This window comes from Symsagittifera roscoffensis, chromosome 1 (assembly GCF_963678635.1).
Source record: "Symsagittifera roscoffensis chromosome 1, txSymRosc1.1, whole genome shotgun sequence".
Classification (NCBI taxonomy): domain Eukaryota; kingdom Metazoa; phylum Xenacoelomorpha; order Acoela; family Convolutidae; genus Symsagittifera; species Symsagittifera roscoffensis.
In genome coordinates this window covers 55881605-55901459 of record NC_087062.1, presented here as the reverse complement: position 1 = coordinate 55901459, position 19855 = coordinate 55881605, and the positions used below count along the sequence as shown (strand labels likewise).

The 19855-nt window shown below is 38.2% G+C and overlaps 2 protein-coding genes across 6 annotated transcripts in view; one reads left to right on the top strand and one right to left on the bottom strand.

The window, feature by feature from the left end:
• The window catches only part of LOC134846000 (intraflagellar transport protein 81 homolog), a 282975-nt gene that overhangs the window by 56706 nt on the left and 206414 nt on the right, over window positions 1-19855 (top strand). The window lies entirely within an intron of this gene.
• Window positions 225-19855, bottom strand: part of LOC134856820 (uncharacterized) — a 66324-nt gene continuing 46693 nt past the window's right edge. For 3 of the 5 annotated variants that reach the window (XM_063873106.1, XM_063873105.1, XM_063873103.1), the window contains exons 2-4: window positions 2038-3287; window positions 1702-1788; window positions 225-459 (exon numbers count right to left, since the gene is read on the bottom strand). In XM_063873106.1, the coding sequence (XP_063729176.1) occupies window positions 376-459; window positions 1702-1788; window positions 2038-2385 (519 nt within the window). In that variant the 5' untranslated portion in view covers window positions 2386-3287 and the 3' untranslated portion in view covers window positions 225-375. The remainder of the gene's footprint in view (window positions 460-1701; window positions 1789-2037; window positions 3288-19855) is intronic. The other 2 variants (XM_063873107.1, XM_063873104.1) reach the window with 1 other exon arrangement.

The window sequence follows — 19855 nt, the reverse complement described above, 5'->3', positions numbered from 1 at the left end:
TTGAATACCTATCATGAGTCGAGCTCAAAATCGAAATAGACTCTATTCTGTTTTTTGCTCTATTTTTTTAACCAAAGATGTAATAGATGTTTTATTGGCAAGAAATTGTGTACCTGACTTCAGCTGCTAATTGTTTCCACCGGGTAATGAAACTCACTGAACAAAAGCATGACAAATCAACTTAACTAAGTGTTTTAATTATTATTTTATCAAAACTCTTTTATCCCAATTCTTCAAACTGCAGTTGCTGAAACATTATTGGCAGGTTTTTTGACGAAATAAAAGACACAAACTACCAAAGCATATGCAACACAGCATTTTCACATCCAATTTTCATCATTTAGTTGGTATAATCGAAAAGATCCCAATGTCTTCTTACCATGGCAAGTATGCGACGCTGACAGCCACCAACATGGCCCCACAACACATACAGTACGCTCTCTTAGCGGTCATGAGCTGAAGAGTGAACAAAAGCAACTTCATCTTCTTCCAATTTCCCTTTCAGTTTCAATAGTTCTAATTAAACTTAACGTAAATGTCACCTTTGATCGCGAGAGAAAACTTTCAATTGACGTCAAGCTTTCCAAAAATGGTCATATGCTGCATGGTTTAAAAATACACAGAATATCCAATTATATGGTGCCACCTGAATCAGTGGCTCCGATCTTTATCGACTTCCAACGAACTTCTTTTTACTGTGCAAAAGTTTACCCTTAACAGTTAAAATTCATTTTCAAAACAGTTAAATTCAAACACCGAGAACTTAAGTTGATTTAATTTCCCACACTCACAACCTCAAACAGCAAGGGAGATCAAGTTTCAAAAAAAATCTAGAAAAAAATCCTAATTCATTTTCAATCTTAACTCCATTTTTTATTTTTTTTGTACAGGGCGATTGACTTTAAAAAATCTCAAGCTCTAAATATAATTATATCTAAATACGACTCGAAACATATATAGAAAACTGAATTAGAACTTAGTAATGACATCAATAAATGGGGTGCAATCAAGTCATCAAATTTTCAGACCAACTTTTGATTTTGAAAACCGAGCCACGGCTGAAAAGGCATCAATATCCCGATCCATTCAAAGAGCTATAATTTTTTGAGGTACTCAAAATCAGCCTGAAAACATCACACTCATAGTTCCTTCCCAATTCGTAATGTCTGAACAAATATTGAGAAAACGCTCCAAAGCAAAAAAAATTGAATTTTTTTGGATGCTTTTCAAGAAAATGGAATATCATATTGAATTTGTTAATTTTTTTTACAGTCAGTCAATCATACAATTCAAAGACAGATATCTTTTTTTGTATTTTCCCGTTGCGAGTGTTTACTGATAGATTTTTCGGGTTAAAATGATAAACTACTTTAAATGAAGGACTTAAATTTCTCTCATTTATATTTGTTTAGTTTTGAAAACTTTCTCGGTTTATCAATTAGTAATTACTTAGTAATGGGGAACAGAAGAAGTTGCTTTTTGGGTGCGTGCAATGAATAGAAAGTGACAATTAACCGATTACGCATAAATGCAGTCCAGTAATTCCAGAAATCTATGTTTGAAGTTATTATACTAATAAACAAGCCGCAGAATTGACATGATTAAAAAGTTCTATATTTTTTATTCCTTGCCGTTCATTTTTTTTGTTTTTCGGTTAACTGGACTTTCTCTTCATTGCACCAGCACCACTGTTCTTTCCTGGTGCACAGCCCACCGGATTGACAGGTAGCGGTCAATTGCAATGTTAAGGAGCATGAGAACTGAGCCACACTCCATAAACATGGCCAGCTAAAAATAAAAACAGAAACATCAACAAAATTGTCAAAAACGGCATCATCAACTTCATTTTGCTAGTTTGGGACTGTAGTCCCGGATGAAATTAGAGACTTCGCGAAAGTATGTCCAGATTTTGGTGTTTGCAGATTATCGCAAGCAAAGTCTGGTTATAAGACGCCGACCTCGAGCCGGAGTACTCGAAGTAGATGCACACAGTTCCTTTTCATCTAAATATAGACAGAATATTGTAGATTGACGTACCTGAGTAGTGAAGTCGGGAGGCTCCCTGCATGAATCATACGATGAGAATACAAACCAGTAGTCCACACCCATCAAACCACAGCATCCGGACAAATTGATAAAAGCCAGAAATAAAATGAAGATCTCATAGGTGCATTTTGTACTTTTCTGGACGTACACTGAAGCGACCAGGAAGTTCAGAATTGTTCCCAGAAGAGCGCACGTGATCAAAAATACAGACGCTAAGTTGCACTCGGTTTTTGTGAAATACATGTTCTCGTATTTTGTCATGCCGCCTGCATTAGTTTCATCGGCACTTTCGTTGTTGCCAGTTGAGACGACAATAGAAGTGAACGAAGAGTTATCCATTTTGGAAAGCTGTTTATATGATGTTTGTTTGCGGAAATCGATTTGGAACTAAACGTATGTTGTAGAAAAGTTAAAGTGGAATTTTTCTTACCATGCGTGTTCTATAATCTGAAGTGTAAAAACTTTATAGTGCCAATTAAACTAGCAATTAGTTGAAACTCAAGAAATCGAACGTACCGTGCGACCTGAGGGTTGAAAACTAATGAAGATTCAAAATATTTTTGACGTTGGCGGTTGTGTTTCATTTAATATTGATGCTAGCCACGAGAAATTAGGTATGATGACGACACAGTTATATAATTTTGCAAAGCGAGGAAAATACAAATTGAAAGGAGAAGGGGGAGGAATTTGAGCAAGAAGAGGAAAAACAAGCTATAATTTCCGGTTTTATGGCCCCTGCTGCTTACCCATTATGGACCAGTTGATATAATCTATTTTCAGAGTTGAAAAGCAGGTGTACTTAAAATTTATACCCACTCTGATTGAGAAGCGAAGCGTGCTCTTCTTACGATTGGTGAAGAGAGATACTCCTTTGAGATATTTATGCCCTCTCTAAAATAACTGTTTGTTGATTTGTTTGCTCAGGCTGGAAGCATTTAATTCTTCGTATCTGATACCAGACAACCGAAAGTAACAATGAAGTTGCCAGAGATTACTATCGCAAATGAATTTTCTGACAAGTGCCTTAATTGTTTTTTAAGTAACTACAACTTAAATCGGGATTGTTTTAAGCAATGTTTTATTTCAATATATAATTCCGTTTGATTTACTGTTAGCTCCTAAAAGCCAATAAAATTCAAGAGATACTTTTTTTTCGAGCTTTGTTCCGGTGAAATAACAGGCTCTGAAGCTTTTTCAGTAAAAGTGTAGGGTAATTGATAAAATTTACTGGGGCAGTAAACCTAAAACAAAAACAATCTAACTACAGGAACGTCAAGGCAATTTACTGGGTGCAGTGTTGTTTAAATTTGGCTGCAGTTTCAAAGCCGAGATAAAATCATTTGATTAGCTCAAAATCGTGCTTTTAAGTGGAGCACAAGGTGACAACATTTTCTTTCGAACTATAACTTGTACAGAGTCATTTTATACTTTTAAAAACAACTATACATTTTTTCATGTACATAGTTTTTGAGACAAGAAAAAATTGATGAGAAAAAATCATGTTCAGTAAATCTTTGAGAGAAATCCTTAAGATCTTTGCGAGCATTGTCTTCCTTCGAAATCTTATAAACATCTTTAAGAGCTTTCCTTATAATTTTTCGAGCAAACCTACGAAAGTTTATAGTAGAGTTTTTGCTTTCTTCAGAGATTGTTGGCAAGATTTTACCAAAGTAAGAAAACTCTTCATGAGATTATTCAGGTTTTTCGAGATTTGTCAAAGATCTCCTACACTGCTGGAACTTAAGAAAGTGTTATCAGAGCAACACCATCTTTGCCAAAGCATTGCAGAAATTTAAGTTAGCAGCGTTCCGATGGGGGGGGGGGCTGGCCTTTAAAATCTGCCTGCTTGCCAAAATTCAGATACTTTGCTACCAGGGGCGGATTTAGCGGGGGGGGGGGGGGGGGGGGGGGCGGATGCCCCCCCTCAGGGATTCGACCCCCTGCCGACCCAAAGGGTCCCCCCTTTGATACTTTTTCAGAAATCCATTTTTGGCCGACCGACCCTAAAATTTTTTTGTCAAAACTTTTAACGCGATTTTTTTATCAAAATTTTTCAAAAAGTGCCCAAAAACGGCTTTTTTGACAGTTTTTTTCAAAAATTTGCCTGCGGCGCAGAAAATTTTGCCAAAATAGGGGCAAAACAGTGCTTTGGGAGAGCTCGAAAAATTAATTTGGTCGACCTAAAAAAAAAGGTCGTCAAAATTTTGGAAAATTTTTTGAAAATCCGCCCCCCCCCCCCCTTGAGAAAATCCTAAATCCGCCCCTGTTTGCTACTATTTTATGACAGCAATTTAAGTGACGAAATCTTGAATTTTCTCAAGTCGTCTTCAAAGCTAGTATGAACTAATTTGAGAGGCAAAAAAATGCCTGCAGCGGAGAAAATATGGCAAATAATGTCAATATAGAGATTAATAAATACGCTCCTTAAAATCTTGAAATGGCTTGCCGTAGCCGCAAAACCGACAATTTTCTTTAAACATTTAATAACCCTGCGCACAGAATTTTTTGTTGATAAATTATAAAAAAATTTGATAGATCTTCATTAGACAGAAACAGCTTGTTTTCAAGTGTCTTTTTTGAAGATTCCTTTTAACAGTTTTAATCATTACTATTTTTTTATAATTTTGTGCTCAACTTTTGTTTTTATTTTCCCTAGCGATGTATTGAAGTGTCCAAAAAACCGGGTGTTTGTTACGCTTGCGATTAGCAAGCGTTATCAAACCAGAATGTAGACTTTTTTGGTTAAACATTTTTTTAACAGAATCCTTTGGTTTATATGAAATTAAAAAAACGGATGTTAATTTGCGCATGTGGTGAAAAGCTAACGCATCTGCTTATAAAGACAAAAATCAACATTTTGAATCCAGCTTACGGTTCGAATCCGGTTTTTTATTAGTGGAACTTTGTCCGCGCGTCAAAAAACCTTTGTCGGTCTTCTGATTGTCTGTTTTTTTGTCAGCATAGTTTCCGCAGCACAGGCGCGGATCTAGGAATTTCTCGAGGAGGGGGGCAGATTTTCAAAAAAAAAATTGAAAATTTTGTCTACGTTTTTTTAGGTCGACCAAATTGATTTTCTGAGCTCTCTCAAACCACTAAAGACCCAAAAATTTGAACAAAGATAGCGTTTTTTCGGCGTGCGCTCTCCCCTCAAAATTAGTATAGATTGACACTCAAGGCGTTTTTAGAAAAATTTAAAAATTGTATAAAGGGGGACCCTTTGGGTCGGCAGAGGTTCGAATCCCTGAGTGGGGGACGTCCGCACCCCTCCACCCCCCCTAAATCCGCTACTGCCGTAGCACCAATTTTTTCTAAAATTTGGGATTTATCATGGTTTTGGGTAAGTAGTTAAGCTTATTTTTTTGCTATTTTGTTTCATTCTGTTCATTAAAAATAGTTGGAAGTTGTTTTCTTTATAAAATCAAGGATTGTTCCGTGCATCTGAAGTAATCAATGGTAGCACCCATGCTTTAGACGACAAATCCCAAATGTTTGATTCCAGTCGGGACTTTTTTTTATTTGTGGAAACTACAAATGTTCGAATATTTCAGAATTTCGTGACTGCTAATTGTTTTCGTGGTAGGTCTTGCTGAAACGTTCGGTTTTTTAAGCAATTTGAAGGCAAGTGAAATTTTTAATGGGTTAGGTGATTTTGTTGCTGTATTTTTTTTTGTCCACTTTTGCAATTTTTATAAATGCTTTTGACAAAAAAAATCTGTTTTTTTTTTCAAGATTTGTTTTTTTTTCAATTTTTGATTGTCTTTTTTTACTGGTAATGCGTAGCTCCGTTTGCCTCTGTGTTTGAATATTTTGTAATAACCCTAGTTTTATTTATTGGTAAAATAGATAATTCTGATAAGATTGAGACAAAAACTCAGACAAATCAGTCAAAAACAATGCAGCCACATAAATTAAAGAAAACCACATCAGAAAATTTTTTCATTTTTTTTCAAATTTGATGAATCGATTCGTTAAATCGTTCTTATAAAATATTTCGCGTCGATAAAAAGTGTTTTTGTCATATTAAGCACATAAGCACTGACCGTTTGCATCACAAGCCGCAACAATTTTGTGAATTCTCAAAGGATTTAATGGTCTTTGAGAAATTATTTTTACAAAAATACCACGATGACAGTAGTTGGACGGATTTCAGCTGTGACCGTTTTGAAAATAGTTTTTTGCGAAGAACGTTTTTTGTTGAGCCAGAATTGGTTTTCGCTTGGTTGAAAATTTTCGCGGTGTTTTATTTTGCAGTAAAAAAACCTAGTTCATCAAAAAATCACGAGGAATAAATCAAAACTGCAGCTATTAGAATCTACGAAGCAAGATTTAGAAACAGGCGTAACTTAAAAACGATAACTTGTGGTGCGTCGTTGTTTAGTCTTAAACATGACGTCAACAGTGTGCTAGCTATTCGTGCTAAATTCCATTATCGGTCAAGGTCGTTACCGACCTGCCAATCCACTCTAGCCTTAACAGCATGCGCTCTCTATTCATTCTCTTCAACTTATGAAAGATTTAAGTTGTATTTACTTCTATTGTCATGACATAATTTAAATACTAATCTATCTATATTATTTATATGATAACATAACAAGGAGAATTGATTCTTGTTTTAAAACTGTCTTTCGACGATTCACATGGCGCAGCCAGCAGTTTCGACCTCAGAGGATCGAACTGACCTGTTGGGCGTATCCGTATTTTGGCATAAACCAACTGCGGACCCACCACATAGCTGGGGTTCGTGGATAGGTCAATTCAATTTGGCAATTACTCTAAGAGAGAGATGCGATCCACGAGAGTTATTAAAACCTCCGGGTGTCGTACACGACGATCCTGCTCCAAAACCAGAAGTTGTGGGCGCGGATGAAGATGCTGCAGCAATCGCAAGTCGTATTGCACGTAATGACGCGGCGGTCCGGAAAGTCACAGAAATGAATGAAGAGCGCCGGGCGAAAGGTCCCCGAGTTGCACCAGGAGTGTATTATTTCGAGGTTGAATACGTGTTAAATCTCGTTTATTTTTCATGCGGATCTGAGCGAATTAACTTTTCGGGAATTCCATGAATTCTGTGTTCTCCTATTCAGAAAGGAGAAAAATTTCATCATCGAACGTATGCAAATATACAACGCGGTACATTCAGACCGAGAAAGTTTGGAAGCATTCTATTTACGTTTGACGGGACAAGCCGCCCTGTGTGGATGGACAATTGATCAAGAAAAGGAAGTCGTACGAGATATCTTCATTGCCAAAATGAGATATAAGGATATTCAGAGAGAATTATGTATTCATCCAGGTGCTACTCCGGAGGATTCTCTGAAATCAGCTTTACTGCAAGAAAAGGGAGCACAAACGGCCACCGATTTGCAAAGGCAACTCGGGAGTTCGTCGTCGTCGGGCAATTATTCCCAGGCAGGTGCTACCTTGGGTCAGAATTCCCGGATAAAACAGGAACCCACCTTCTCTGTCCAGGGTAAGAAACTTTCGGACAGGATTAATCGGGCACAGAATAGTAAGAAAAAGGGGATCAACGAGAAATCGAAGTCGTGTTATTTCTGTGGTAACAGATTCTCAACAAACCACAAGCAGAGTTGTCCAGCCAGAAATGTTACTTGCAGGAACTGTGACAAAAAGGGTCACTTTGCCAAATGTTGTAACTCTAAGAATGTAGCGAATGTGGAAGCTGAGTCAGATGAGACAGTGGAAGAAACTTGTAATTTCATCACGTCCGATAGTGAGTCGGAATTCACTGTTTTATCTGTAGCAGCAGTGAAACCAAGTCTCCCAATTAGGTCAGTGAAAAAGTTGGAGGTGATCAATGCCGCCACGGGCAAGTTACGTTCCATCCAGATAACACTACGTTGTGGTAAGACGTTTTTCAAGGCAACAGTGGATACTGGGAGTCCAGCCTCCTTCGTGAATAAGAAGGCAGCAGACTATATTCTGAAAACGGTTCCTTCAGCCAAGTTCTTCACGGTTCAAGAAAGTCCAATTGATACAGTATACGTTGACTATAATCGGAAGAAAATTGAATTGATGGGTACGTTAATTATGGATGTATCATCTTTGGGATGGCATATCAAGTCTGCAAAATTCCTTATTTCAGAAAATCGCACACGTTGTTTACTGGGTTTGGATTTGCAACCCCAATTGGGAGTAAGAACAACGCAAGTTAGACCAGATCGTCCTTTGGTGGGAGAAGTCTCCCAATCAAACCCGAATTTAACATCGGATTCATGGAAATCTCACTTTCACCAGAAGTTCCATCGGGTATTCAGTAGAATTGGCAAAGCCAAAAACCACAAAGTATTCTCTACGTTCAAGTCTCCACTCGTCCCCATTCAAGAAAAGGGAAGGAGAGTGCCGGTGCATATTCAAGATAAAGTTGGTCAGGAAATCCAAAAACTCATTCATGAAGGGCACGTGGTTAAATTGAATAAATGTACCAGTGAGTATTTCATCTCTCCGATCGTAATTACGGCCAAGAAAGATGGTTCTGGGAAATTAGCTATGGACGCTAAACCTATGAATGAACAAATTCATAAGAACCATTACCGAATGCCGAATTTGTTGGAACTATTGGACTCGGCCGCCCAGATAATCACGTCGGACATTTCAGGAGATGTTTGGTTTACGTCCTTAGATTTAAAATATGCCTTCAGCCAGATTCCGCTCAGTGAGGAAGTTAGTCGACATTGCAATTTCAATATCGTCTGTGGAGAACAAACTGGCACGTATCGGTTCAAGACGGGGTTTTATGGTCTAACGGACATGCCAAAGGAATTCCAAAAAGCGATGGACAATACTCTCCAGGGTCTGTCAGGAGTATTTTGTTTCCTTGATGATATTCTGATTGTTTCGAAGGGTTCAGTCGAGGATCACAATATTCTTGTAGACAAGATGATAAGTCGTCTGGATAAAGAAGGTTTTGCTCTGAAATTTTCGAAATGCGAATTTTCCTTGAATCAATTATCTTGGTTAGGATACGATATTGATTCAGAAGGATACAGACCGAAACGTTCTAAGATAGAGGCAGTACTTGCTCTGGAACCACCAAGGACACTCAAACAACTCCGTTCATTCATGGGCATACTCAACCACCTACAACGATTTTTGCCGAATCTTCAGAACCATTCCGACCAATTACGCCCGTCACTGATGGCAGGTAATAAAAGCAAATTTGTGTGGGGGGAATGTCAGCAAATGGCGTTTAGTAACATCTTGCAGTTGATCGCGAACATAACAAAAATGTATCACTATGACCAAAGTCGGAACTCGCGGGTGAAATGTGACGCCAGTCATAGTGGTCTGGGTGCTGCATTAGAACAAGAAATAGAAGAGGATGTTTGGGTGCCAATTGCTTTTGCATCACGTTTTCTAAACCATCAGGAGAAGAAATACAGTACCAACGAATTAGAACTTCTAGCGATTGTATGGTCGTGTGAGCATTTCAAACGTACTTGTTAGGGAATCATTTCGTGATTCTAACAGATCACAAAGCAATCATATCTGCATTAAAGACGAACCGCGGAAACAAAACTTATCAGTCACGTTTAACTAGATGGGCTGATAGGTTATTACCTTTCGATTTCGATATCTTCCATATCTCCGGCTGTAAGCTAGAAATCGTGGATTACTTATCTCGTTTCCCAACATTTGAAGCTCCACGACCAAGCAGTTTTGACGAACAATATGTCGTCAAATGCATTAGTCGATTCTTTGATGCGTGTGAATTCTTGGACGGTTGGGCCAGGCATTATACTTCAACTGAGGAGTTATCTGATACCCCGGAAGTATGCCAGGATTATGCCGTGCCTGACCAAATTAACCTAGTTGAGTTATTGGGAAATTGTCAGTCTCGGATCAATTGTCCCGATACCAACAGTTCACTTGTTGCATCGAACAAATTTGGAAACATACCGGTAGAGGGCGTCTTAATTCAAAAGATTCAATCTACATCGAAAGGTTTATATCCGCTAGAGGGCGACAAAATGTTAGCCATTAGTCAAAATAACTCCTCTAATCTATCGATTCCTTCTCCGCTAGAGGGCGTCCAACGTGTTGGCTCATATTCTAGCCAATCAGCGTTGAGTATTAACATGCCGAATTTTGCCACTTTCTCAGCATGGATCACAATTTATCTGCCAATTCTAATCTCATTGTGGATTATTACTTTGGCCGTGAGCGGGTGTCATCTGTTGTCGTTACTAATCAATCTTTTTGTCTTGTTTTCATCATATCGGATTGGTTGGAGTGCAGTTAGATTATTGAGTGCTTTTCATTTTCAGACTGCAATGAATCCCAACACAAGTACCAACAACACAAATGACAGTTTCGAGCAGTTGTTAAACCAGTATCTGGCGGTCACTCAACATTGGTTCTCCTCAGATAGAGCCAGGCCGCGGTTTCGCGCGGGGGCTGTTCGACCCAGAAGATCATCAACAGTTCAACGAGGAGTGGAACTGAGGAGTCAATACGCCCTTATTCTAGCGAATTTCAGGGCCAAACGGGGCAGGATACCAAAACAACAATCTCAGTCAGTCAACAGTCTCGAGATCTTAAAGTCACCAGTGGTCGCTGCGGACCAGAAATTGTTAACCGGACTGGTGGGAATTCTGGATTCAGATGTATTGTCAGAGCTCACGGATGAAGATGCCAGTTTAAGTCTCATGAAACGAGCAATAATCAACCGGGATTACGAAGGATTTTGCCGTATCGATTCCTATATTAAATCATTTTGGCATTGTGCAGCGGTAGTTGATGGCTGTGTTGTGGTGGATAATAGGATCGCTATTCCCATGTGTCTACGCAAACCTTTGTTATCTCGACTTCATAGATCGCATGCGGGTCAGTTAGCAATGGTTGACGCAGCACAATACATCTGGTGGCCCCGAATGCATCGGGACATCATCCAATTTTGCAAAGATTGTCCTCAGTGCACAAAGTTTGGTAAGAATTTGAAAGCGAACGTATCATTTAATTCATCCAAGCCTTTACCTCTGTTATCGGATCCTAATGAAGAGCTGCAACTTGATTACGCAGGCCCTCTACTTGACTCATTTGGTAATAGCATTCATATCTTGGTCGCAATCGACCGTTACTCAAAATATCCGTCGGCTATGATTACGCGTTCCACGGGAGGACGGAAGATCATTAAATTTCTCAAATCATATATTCAACAGCACAGTATCCCCAAATCCATTAAAACAGACCAGTACTCCGGTTTTAAAAATAAATTAGTGCAAAATTTTTGTCTAGAGAAAAATATCGCACAATATTTTTGCCCGGTGGGGGACCATCGTGGTTGCGGTCTAGTCGAACGGTCGATACAAACAATTAAACGTCGTTTGGGCGCCTCTCGGTTAAGTTCGGATTTCTCTAATGTTCAGGATACTCTTAGGAATATTATTGAAGATATCCGGGTTACAAAAAATTCAGTTACCGGGGTCTCACCGTTTGAACTTCATTTTGGTCGTCCTCCGAATACGGAGCTATCTATAGCGGCTGATCGCTTATCTTCGGGAATTCATTTAGACAACCAACGTTTGGAACGGGACTTGCTCACACCAGAGCAGCGACGGGAGCAGTGCGATAGTCGTCCAAGAATCAAAGTCGTCAAGAAAGGGCAATCAAGCCCGACGGTGTCTCCACGTTTTGGTGGAACCACAGACTCAGTAGCGGATACACCCCACTATCGTGCACTGGAGAGCTTGGCACAATCCGCAAACCAGTGGTTGTCGTTGAAAAAGTCTCTGACGCATCAGGAGGGAGTCAAAGCCCTGAAGACCCTGACGGAGAGAAATCAAATCCTCGCAGCCACTCTTCGTTCGAACTTGTCCGCTGGTACCCTCAGATTCCGGAACCAAATGCCAACGGAACAAATTCGCCCTTCGTTGCCAAAACGTAATTTGGACTATTTAGTATTGAACGAACCAAATAAGGTCGAAATTTTTAGGAAATTTCTAAATAGGAAGTCTGGCAGAGAACTTTTCAAACCTTATAAGGGCAAAATCGTGCGGATCACTGAATCCACATATATTTCTGATAAAGGGAAAGTTATTAGAAGGAATCATTTGGCAGTACGTCTTAAATCAACCCAACTAAGTTTTTCAGGAAAACAACTAACTCCTGTGAAGAAAGGGCAGAAACGCCCAATCGTGCCATCTTCAACATCATCATCGGAAGACAATAGGCCTCTCAAACAATCGGGTTCCAGACAACGTATTTCAGCGAAAACAGTGTACGTGCCTGCTCATTCGAAATTCCCATCTATGCCAGTTTCACATACTCCACCCCGCAGTCAAATGGTGGCGTCGAAGTTAAGGGAAGATGCAACTTCGGAGGCTCCGGCTATACAGAACATCCCGTATCCACAGCATTCTACTCCGGTGGTAGACTTGACAGTTTCTTCCTCTACGTCGGGTAATCCAGGAACAGAGGCTCCTATTAGCGTCAAACCAAAGTGTATTAGCATCAAACCGAAATCTACAGTTATTGTCTCTTCCTCTAAGTCTGGCAATTTAGGAACGGAAATTCCTATCAGCATCAAGTCAAAGGCGCAAACTCCAGTAATGACCCCAGCAGGCTCAGATCTTATTCCCATCTCTTCAGACGAAGAATCGTCAATCTCGAAGTCACAAGTAGGAACTTCATCAAAATTGGTAGCATCGGGCTCTAACACCCAAGATAGTCACGGCATACTTTCGGAACAGGATGGGAATATGTCTTCATCGTCACGGTCTTCATCTCGACGGAAAAAGCAAACTACATTCTACGGTAGTCCTATTAGACATTCAGTTAATGTCATTCAGTCCCAGTCAAAAACTACTCCTCCGTCAACACCTGCCTCTCCGGACAAGAAAGTCCGTTTTGTCGTGTCTGGTTCTGATCGATCAAACCAAGTAGGCCAGTCTAGGGCAGATATACCCGAGGATTCCGCAGTTTCACATAGGAAATTTATTCGCTTCCCCAAAAAGAGTACTTCCGACTATCCTTCGCGTCGGTCAGATAGATAAAATTTTTGTATTTATCGAATTCGGCATTTGGTCCAGAACTTAAACAAACTATTGTACCCTGTTCTTGCTACAAACCTTAAAATTCATACCAAATTTCTCTTTGCAACTTCACGTCGGTCAGATAAATAAAACTTTTGCATTTATCGAATTCAGCATTTGGTCCAGACATTATACAAACTATTGTATCTTGTTCTCGCTACAATCGTTAAAATTCATATCAAACCTTTATATATGATAGTCATTTTCCATAAATCTCTTTGTCTACCTGATGTTCTTCACGGTTTTCATATGTAAAAGCGCATTTAGTAATTTTGTACTTTAGAGTAAAGAAATTCAAACACGGTTTGAATTCTTTTCCCGAGAGGGGGAAATGTGGTGCGTCGTTGTTTAGTCTTAAACATGACGTCAACAGTGTGCTAGCTATTCGTGCTAAATTCCATTATCGGTCAAGGTCGTTACCGACCTGCCAATCCACTCTAGCTTTAACAGCATGCGCTCTCTATTCACTCTCTTCAACTTATGAAAGATTTAAGTTGTATTTACTTCTATTGTCATGACATAATTTAAATACTAATCTATCTAAATTATTTATATGATAACATAACAAGGAGAATTGATTCTTGTTTTAAAACTGTCTTTCGACGATTCACATGGCGCAGCCAGCAGTTTCGACCTCAGAGGATCGAACTGACCTGTTGGGCGTATCCGTATTTTGGCATAAACCAACTGCGGACCCACCACATAGCTGGGGTTCGTGGATAGGTCAATTCAATTTGGCAATTACTCTAAGAGAGAGATGCGATCCACGAGAGTTATTAAAACCTCCGGGTGTCGTACACGACGATCCTGCTCCAAAACCAGAAGTTGAGGGCGCGGATGAAGATGCTGCAGCAATCGCAAGTCGTATTGCACGTAATGACGCGGCGGTCCGGAAAGTCACAGAAATGAATGAAGAGCGCCGGGCGAAAGGTCCCCGAGTTGCACCAGGAGTGTATTATTTCGAGGTTGAACAACGTGTTAAATCTCGTTTATTTTTCATGCGGATCTGAGCGAATTAACGTTTCGGGAATTCCATGAATTCTGTGTTCTCCTATTCAGAAAGGAGAAAAATTTCATCATCGAACGTATGCAAATATACAACGCGGTACATTCAGACCGAGAAAGTTTGGAAGCATTCTATTTACGTTTGACGGGACAAGCCGCCCTGTGTGGATGGACAATTGATCAAGAAAAGGAAGTCGTACGAGATATCTTCATTGCCAAAATGAGATATAAGGATATTCAGAGAGAATTATGTATTCATCCAGGTGCTACTCCGGAGGATTCTCTGAAATCAGCTTTACTGCAAGAAAAGGGAGCACAAACGGCCACCGATTTGCAAAGGCAACTCGGGAGTTCGTCGTCGTCGGGCAATTATTCCCAGGCAGGTGCTACCTTGGGTCAGAATTCCCGGATAAAACAGGAACCCACCTTCTCTGTCCAGGGTAAGAAACTTTCGGACAGGGTTAATCGGGCACAGAATAGTAAGAAAAAGGGGATCAACGAGAAATCGAAGTCGTGTTATTTCTGTGGTAACAGATTCTCAACAAACCACAAGCAGAGTTGTCCAGCCAGAAATGTTACTTGCAGGAACTGTGACAAAAAGGGTCACTTTGCCAAATGTTGTAACTCTAAGAATGTAGCGAATGTGGAAGCTGAGTCAGATGAGACAGTGGAAGAAACTTGTTAGAAAAAAAGTACGTGTCCGATTTTATCAAATGAAAACAATTTTAGTTATTTTGAAACTATTTGTCATCACTCTCACTACGCATAAAAATAGCCAACATCTATTGTGAAAAAACTACATATGTTTTATATATTTTTTAATTTCTTTTACCTTTTTTGTTGTGTTGCCATTCTAGTACATTCTGTGCTAATTGCACAGCTACCGATTACTCCAGTTAAATATACGATCGATTAATGAATTACTTCTTGTTTTAAAGATGGTATCTTTGCTTTTAACAGATTGAGTTATTGTCATTTTATTCTGCGAATAACAAAAGCCTTATTGGATTCCCTGAGCCCCCCGAAGCGAAGCTTTTCATTGCACTAATTTTAAAAAGCACTTGGCAGGATTTGAAATGTATTTCTATTATTTTTTAAAAGCTATCCATTAAACCAAGTAGAAACAAGAGGCAGAAGATAGGTTGGCTTTTAAAATGAGGAATTAGGTTAATCTCCATTCTCAGGTTTTTGGCTTCTTGTCGAATTGCGTCACAAAAATGGCTTAATTTGGAATAATTAACTGCCTAAATTGGAGCAATATTTTATTTTTGAACTACATGGAACAATTTAAAAAATTAGACTAAAAACATGGAACAGTCTTGTGAAAGAGCGGACCGAAGACCCCTTTTTAGGTACTTTTTGGAAAATTTTGAGCAAAAAAAATGTTTTTTTTTTGGCGCGCGCTCCCGCTCAAAAATTGTAAGAAAAACGATAGTGTCCTAAAGCAGTACTAAAAGGAAACATTGGGGTCGGCAGTGTGTCGAATCCCTGAGGAAAAGGCGAGGCGTCCCTCCCCCCTAATTCTGCTCCTGCTACCATCACTATATTAACTACAAACTACACTCGTTAAAATATTATATAAGTAGCTGAATATTCACTGTGTTCCGATAATTGATAGTGAAAATAAGTTGAATGAGAGACCCTAACCTACCTGGAACCACTATTCCTCACATCGCCTATACTGTTTCAATACTCCACCCACACCATAAACATATATTTTTTTTCGGTTTTATGGGCTATGTTAAGCTTTTAGGGAAGGAGATTATTAAAGAAACAGTCAATTTTTTGTCGGCTCGACATCAGGCAACGATGATTATTTTATTTTTCTCTGAGTTCACTGAGACAATGTCAGAAATATTGATGTTTTCGGACAAGGTGCGATGATTTTAATCAGCAATTTGTCACCATTTAACGACTAACCAATCAGACGGGGGTATTCACGCCTGTTTTAATCAAGAAACTTAAAACTAAAATTATTACTGGCAGGTATAATTGTCAGCTAAATTAGTCTCGAAGTTGACACCAAACAAGTCTGACACGAAGTGACAAAAGCTTACTCATTGGGTTCGTAAGTTTAAGGGCAAAATGATTTTTTTTTCACAATTTGGCTGTTAGAATTTGATAGTTGAAAAGCACATATCGACAAATCAGTTCGAGTATCCGTTTTTTATAGAAATAAGGTAGGAAGACGATTGAGAAAAATCAAACACTTTTCCTCCAAAAATATTTGCTACCACCATGAAACCAGGAGACCAACACAAACCATTCGAAAATACAAGAATAATGCTATGGAAAACAATTTGTCACGTATATCTTTTTAAAAGAACTAGTAATTTGAGATGTTCTAAAAACTATTCTACGATGGATTTTCAACGAGTAATAATATGGGTCATGAAAACTCTCCTATTTCTAATTGGATACTAATGTGACATAGTGCTCTATTTCACTTAACAAATATCAAAATTGCTGAAGCGTTAAAGATAAAAAAGTGCTCGAATCAGAGCGGGAGGTCATGGTTGTTCGGCTTGCTATTTCCGTGTCTAAGTAGTTCATGGGGAAAAATCGGTTGAATTTCCTCGAAAAAAAATTGAAAAAACGTTTTTTCGTAACAAGCAAGACATGGGCTGTGTCTAGAAACCAAATATCCCACAGAGCATTATTTACCTCACAGAGCATGTTTTTTCATACAACATTATAGTTTGAGGGTTCAATATAAAAGCCAATGAACGAAAATTTAAGAGTATTTTTCAAAATTTCACATTTCAATTCGCGTTATATGCTGTTTCCATTTGGCGATAAAGCAAAAACTTAGATCAAATTAACTTTAAAAAATTGAACTGTGAAGGAGTCTTAGAAGGCAGCTGACTCCAATGGAATTTTGGATTTTAATCTGATGCGCCTTATTTTTTTCGGAAATGGCAATTAGAAAAAAAGCATTAAACCTTAGAAAAGTTTCTTGTCTGTTGTTAAAACAATTGAAACTAGTTCCGGAAGTCTACATGATATCTGTTCTGACAGATTGTGTCTATGCACACTGTTAAATAATAGAATTTCGGGTTGTCAGGGGGCGGATCTAGTATTTTCTCTCGAATTTTGAAATTATGTCTACTTTTTTAGGTCAATTTAATTGATTTTTCAAGCCACCCAGAACACTAGAGACAAACCCTATTTTGACGAAAAATGATGTGCCGCTGTCAAATTTAAAAAAAAAAACTTGTCAAAAATGCGTTGTTTCGGCGCGCGCTCCCCTTCAAAATTAGTATATATTGGAGCCGAAGGCGCCTTTAGAAAAGTTTAGGGTTGGTCAGCTGAAAATGGATGCCATAAATTGATGCAAAAAGGGGCCTTTTGGTTGGTGAGGGAGTCGAATCCCCCATATCTCCGCCCCCTGACCCAAAACCCCCAGCAAACCCGCACCTGCGTGTTGTAAAGATTTTTAATCATTTGATGACGGTTGCATGCTCTACTGTTCTCAGGAATTTGACCCGCTCATCATCCAAGCTTTTCGACGGTCATTTTCAGCCTGACGAACCTAAAACTTTTATTCACGTTTTTTTTTGACTTTTTGTGTCGAACGATGTCAGTTTTCGACTTTTTGAGTCTAGCGATGTCCATTATGGGCTTTGTTTGGCTTTACTGGATATTGTTCGATTTTGTTCTATTTCACCGCAAATTGATCAACTTTATTCGACTTTACCGCCCGAGTGTTTTATGTCCAGGTTGCGTGGCGATCAAAGTTTGTTAAGTTCAGACCATTAGGACCAATAATTATCAATGAATATTATGTACTAAAAACGTATGAATGATATACTAGGTCAATTTGTGCCAACTTCATTGATTACTCAATAATCAACCTCCGTTCTTTCGAATGGATATGAAACTGGCTAATTTGAAAATACAACAAAGAAGCCCTTTCTAGTTAGATTTTCTAGAAAATTCGGTCAAGAAAAAGCATTGAAAAGTTCACTGAAACATAAGAAATGATTGTGCAATTTAAGGGAGCTCTTTAATCACAGCGCATGATCTGAAATGAATTTGGTTGAACTTGCCTGACTATTTTAAGTTGGACAGGAAATGGAAAGAAAATATGAGATGGGGGGATGTTATAGACGTCAATTTTACCATCAATTATTCATTTTGAAAAGTCTTTGCTATAAATACCCTCTTTTCCTGTGGCATTATTAAAGAATGGAAGGAGAGCAAAAGATGTCAAAAAATAAGTTTTAATCAATCCTTTTCCTCAAAATTGATTGGAAAAAGTGGCCTGCGAGGAAATAATTATGAAAACGAATATATCTACAAAGGTCTTTTTTTGTGTCAAAACACAAAATTTTTTTTTTTAAGTCAATGTGTGTCATGATAAAATCACGGCGCCTTTGGATAATCTTTTTTTAGATTTAACCTCGAAAATTCTAGTTTGTAATTAAATAGATTTAAAATTTTGGATCTTATAATTTTCGAACAAAAAATTGGGGCAGGGAAAAAACAAACAAAATGCTGAAAATCAAAAATCAAGCTTCATCAGTTTTTTTGTGCAGCAAAAATTGGCGGATTGATTTTTTCAAACTATCCAGTCACACAGATTCAAAATGGTACTCAAAACTTGAAGGGCATTGAAAAAACTCATTTAAGTTTAATAAACTCAAAACTTTAAAATAGTTTTTCTTTGACATTTTTCAAAGAAAAATGTCATCACAATCAAGTTGAAACGCAGGCGCTGCATTAGGAACTTTCAATTTTTGAGATACAATGAATTCAAATTTGGAAAAAAAATCCACAGAATGAAAAAAATAACAAGGATATCAGTTACTGTGCAAGTAGCACAGAACGTTCCGACCACAGTCTTAGAAAAAACAAAAAAATATTTCTCAAATGGGTGTCGTTTTTTTCTGCACGTTGTGATGAAAAAAATCTGAACAAAAAAACAGAATTTAGGCATATTTGAGATGCATAGTAAAATAAGTCACTTGGAAAACAGTTTTTGAAGAAAAATGACAAGAAAAAGGAAAATTTTTTTTTTAAATTTCAAAAACTTTTTGCGGAAATCTTTTGAGTTTTCAAGTTTTTAATTCCCAAAAGTGCGCTGAAGAACTCCAAAAACTATCTTTTCTTCATCAAAACTAAGTTTTTACGGCTTAAATTGAGCTTAAATAAGCTATTGCAATTACTAGCTACCTTACTAATTGAATGGCAGTTTAGCTTATTATTACAGCTTGAAATCAAAACCGGTTTTTCTCGACATTGTGAAAAAGTTTTTGAAATTTTTCTAGTATTATTCGAATCACGACTGAAAGGGCTTTAATATGATATATCACTCAACCCTGTCCGATGATTGTTTGTAGTGATTTTTTGTGGAAAACAAAAAAAACACACCTCCAAAATTCCTCACCATTTTCAATGTTCAGAAAAAAAGTTAATAGGTTTTCCTATCACAAAAATGTTTCAGGTTAACTTGTGAAACTTATTCAAAGGGAAAAAAGCGCTTTAAATTAATTTTCAGTTGAATGCACGTAGCTCATGAGTTAATGGAAAAAAGTGCTAAGAAAGTAAAGTTATGAAACTCGCAAAAGCCATAGATGCTGATATTACTTAAAGCACTCTTTCAAGTGCATATCTTCTGCTTTTATAATGAACAAGACCCAAAGTCTATTTTTGCCCGATTTTTTAGCAGGTCTTCAAAAACTATTCTCCTCAATAAAAAAATGATGCTAAGTTTAGAGTTGAAAAGCAGCGTACACATCTTTGAAGACGTA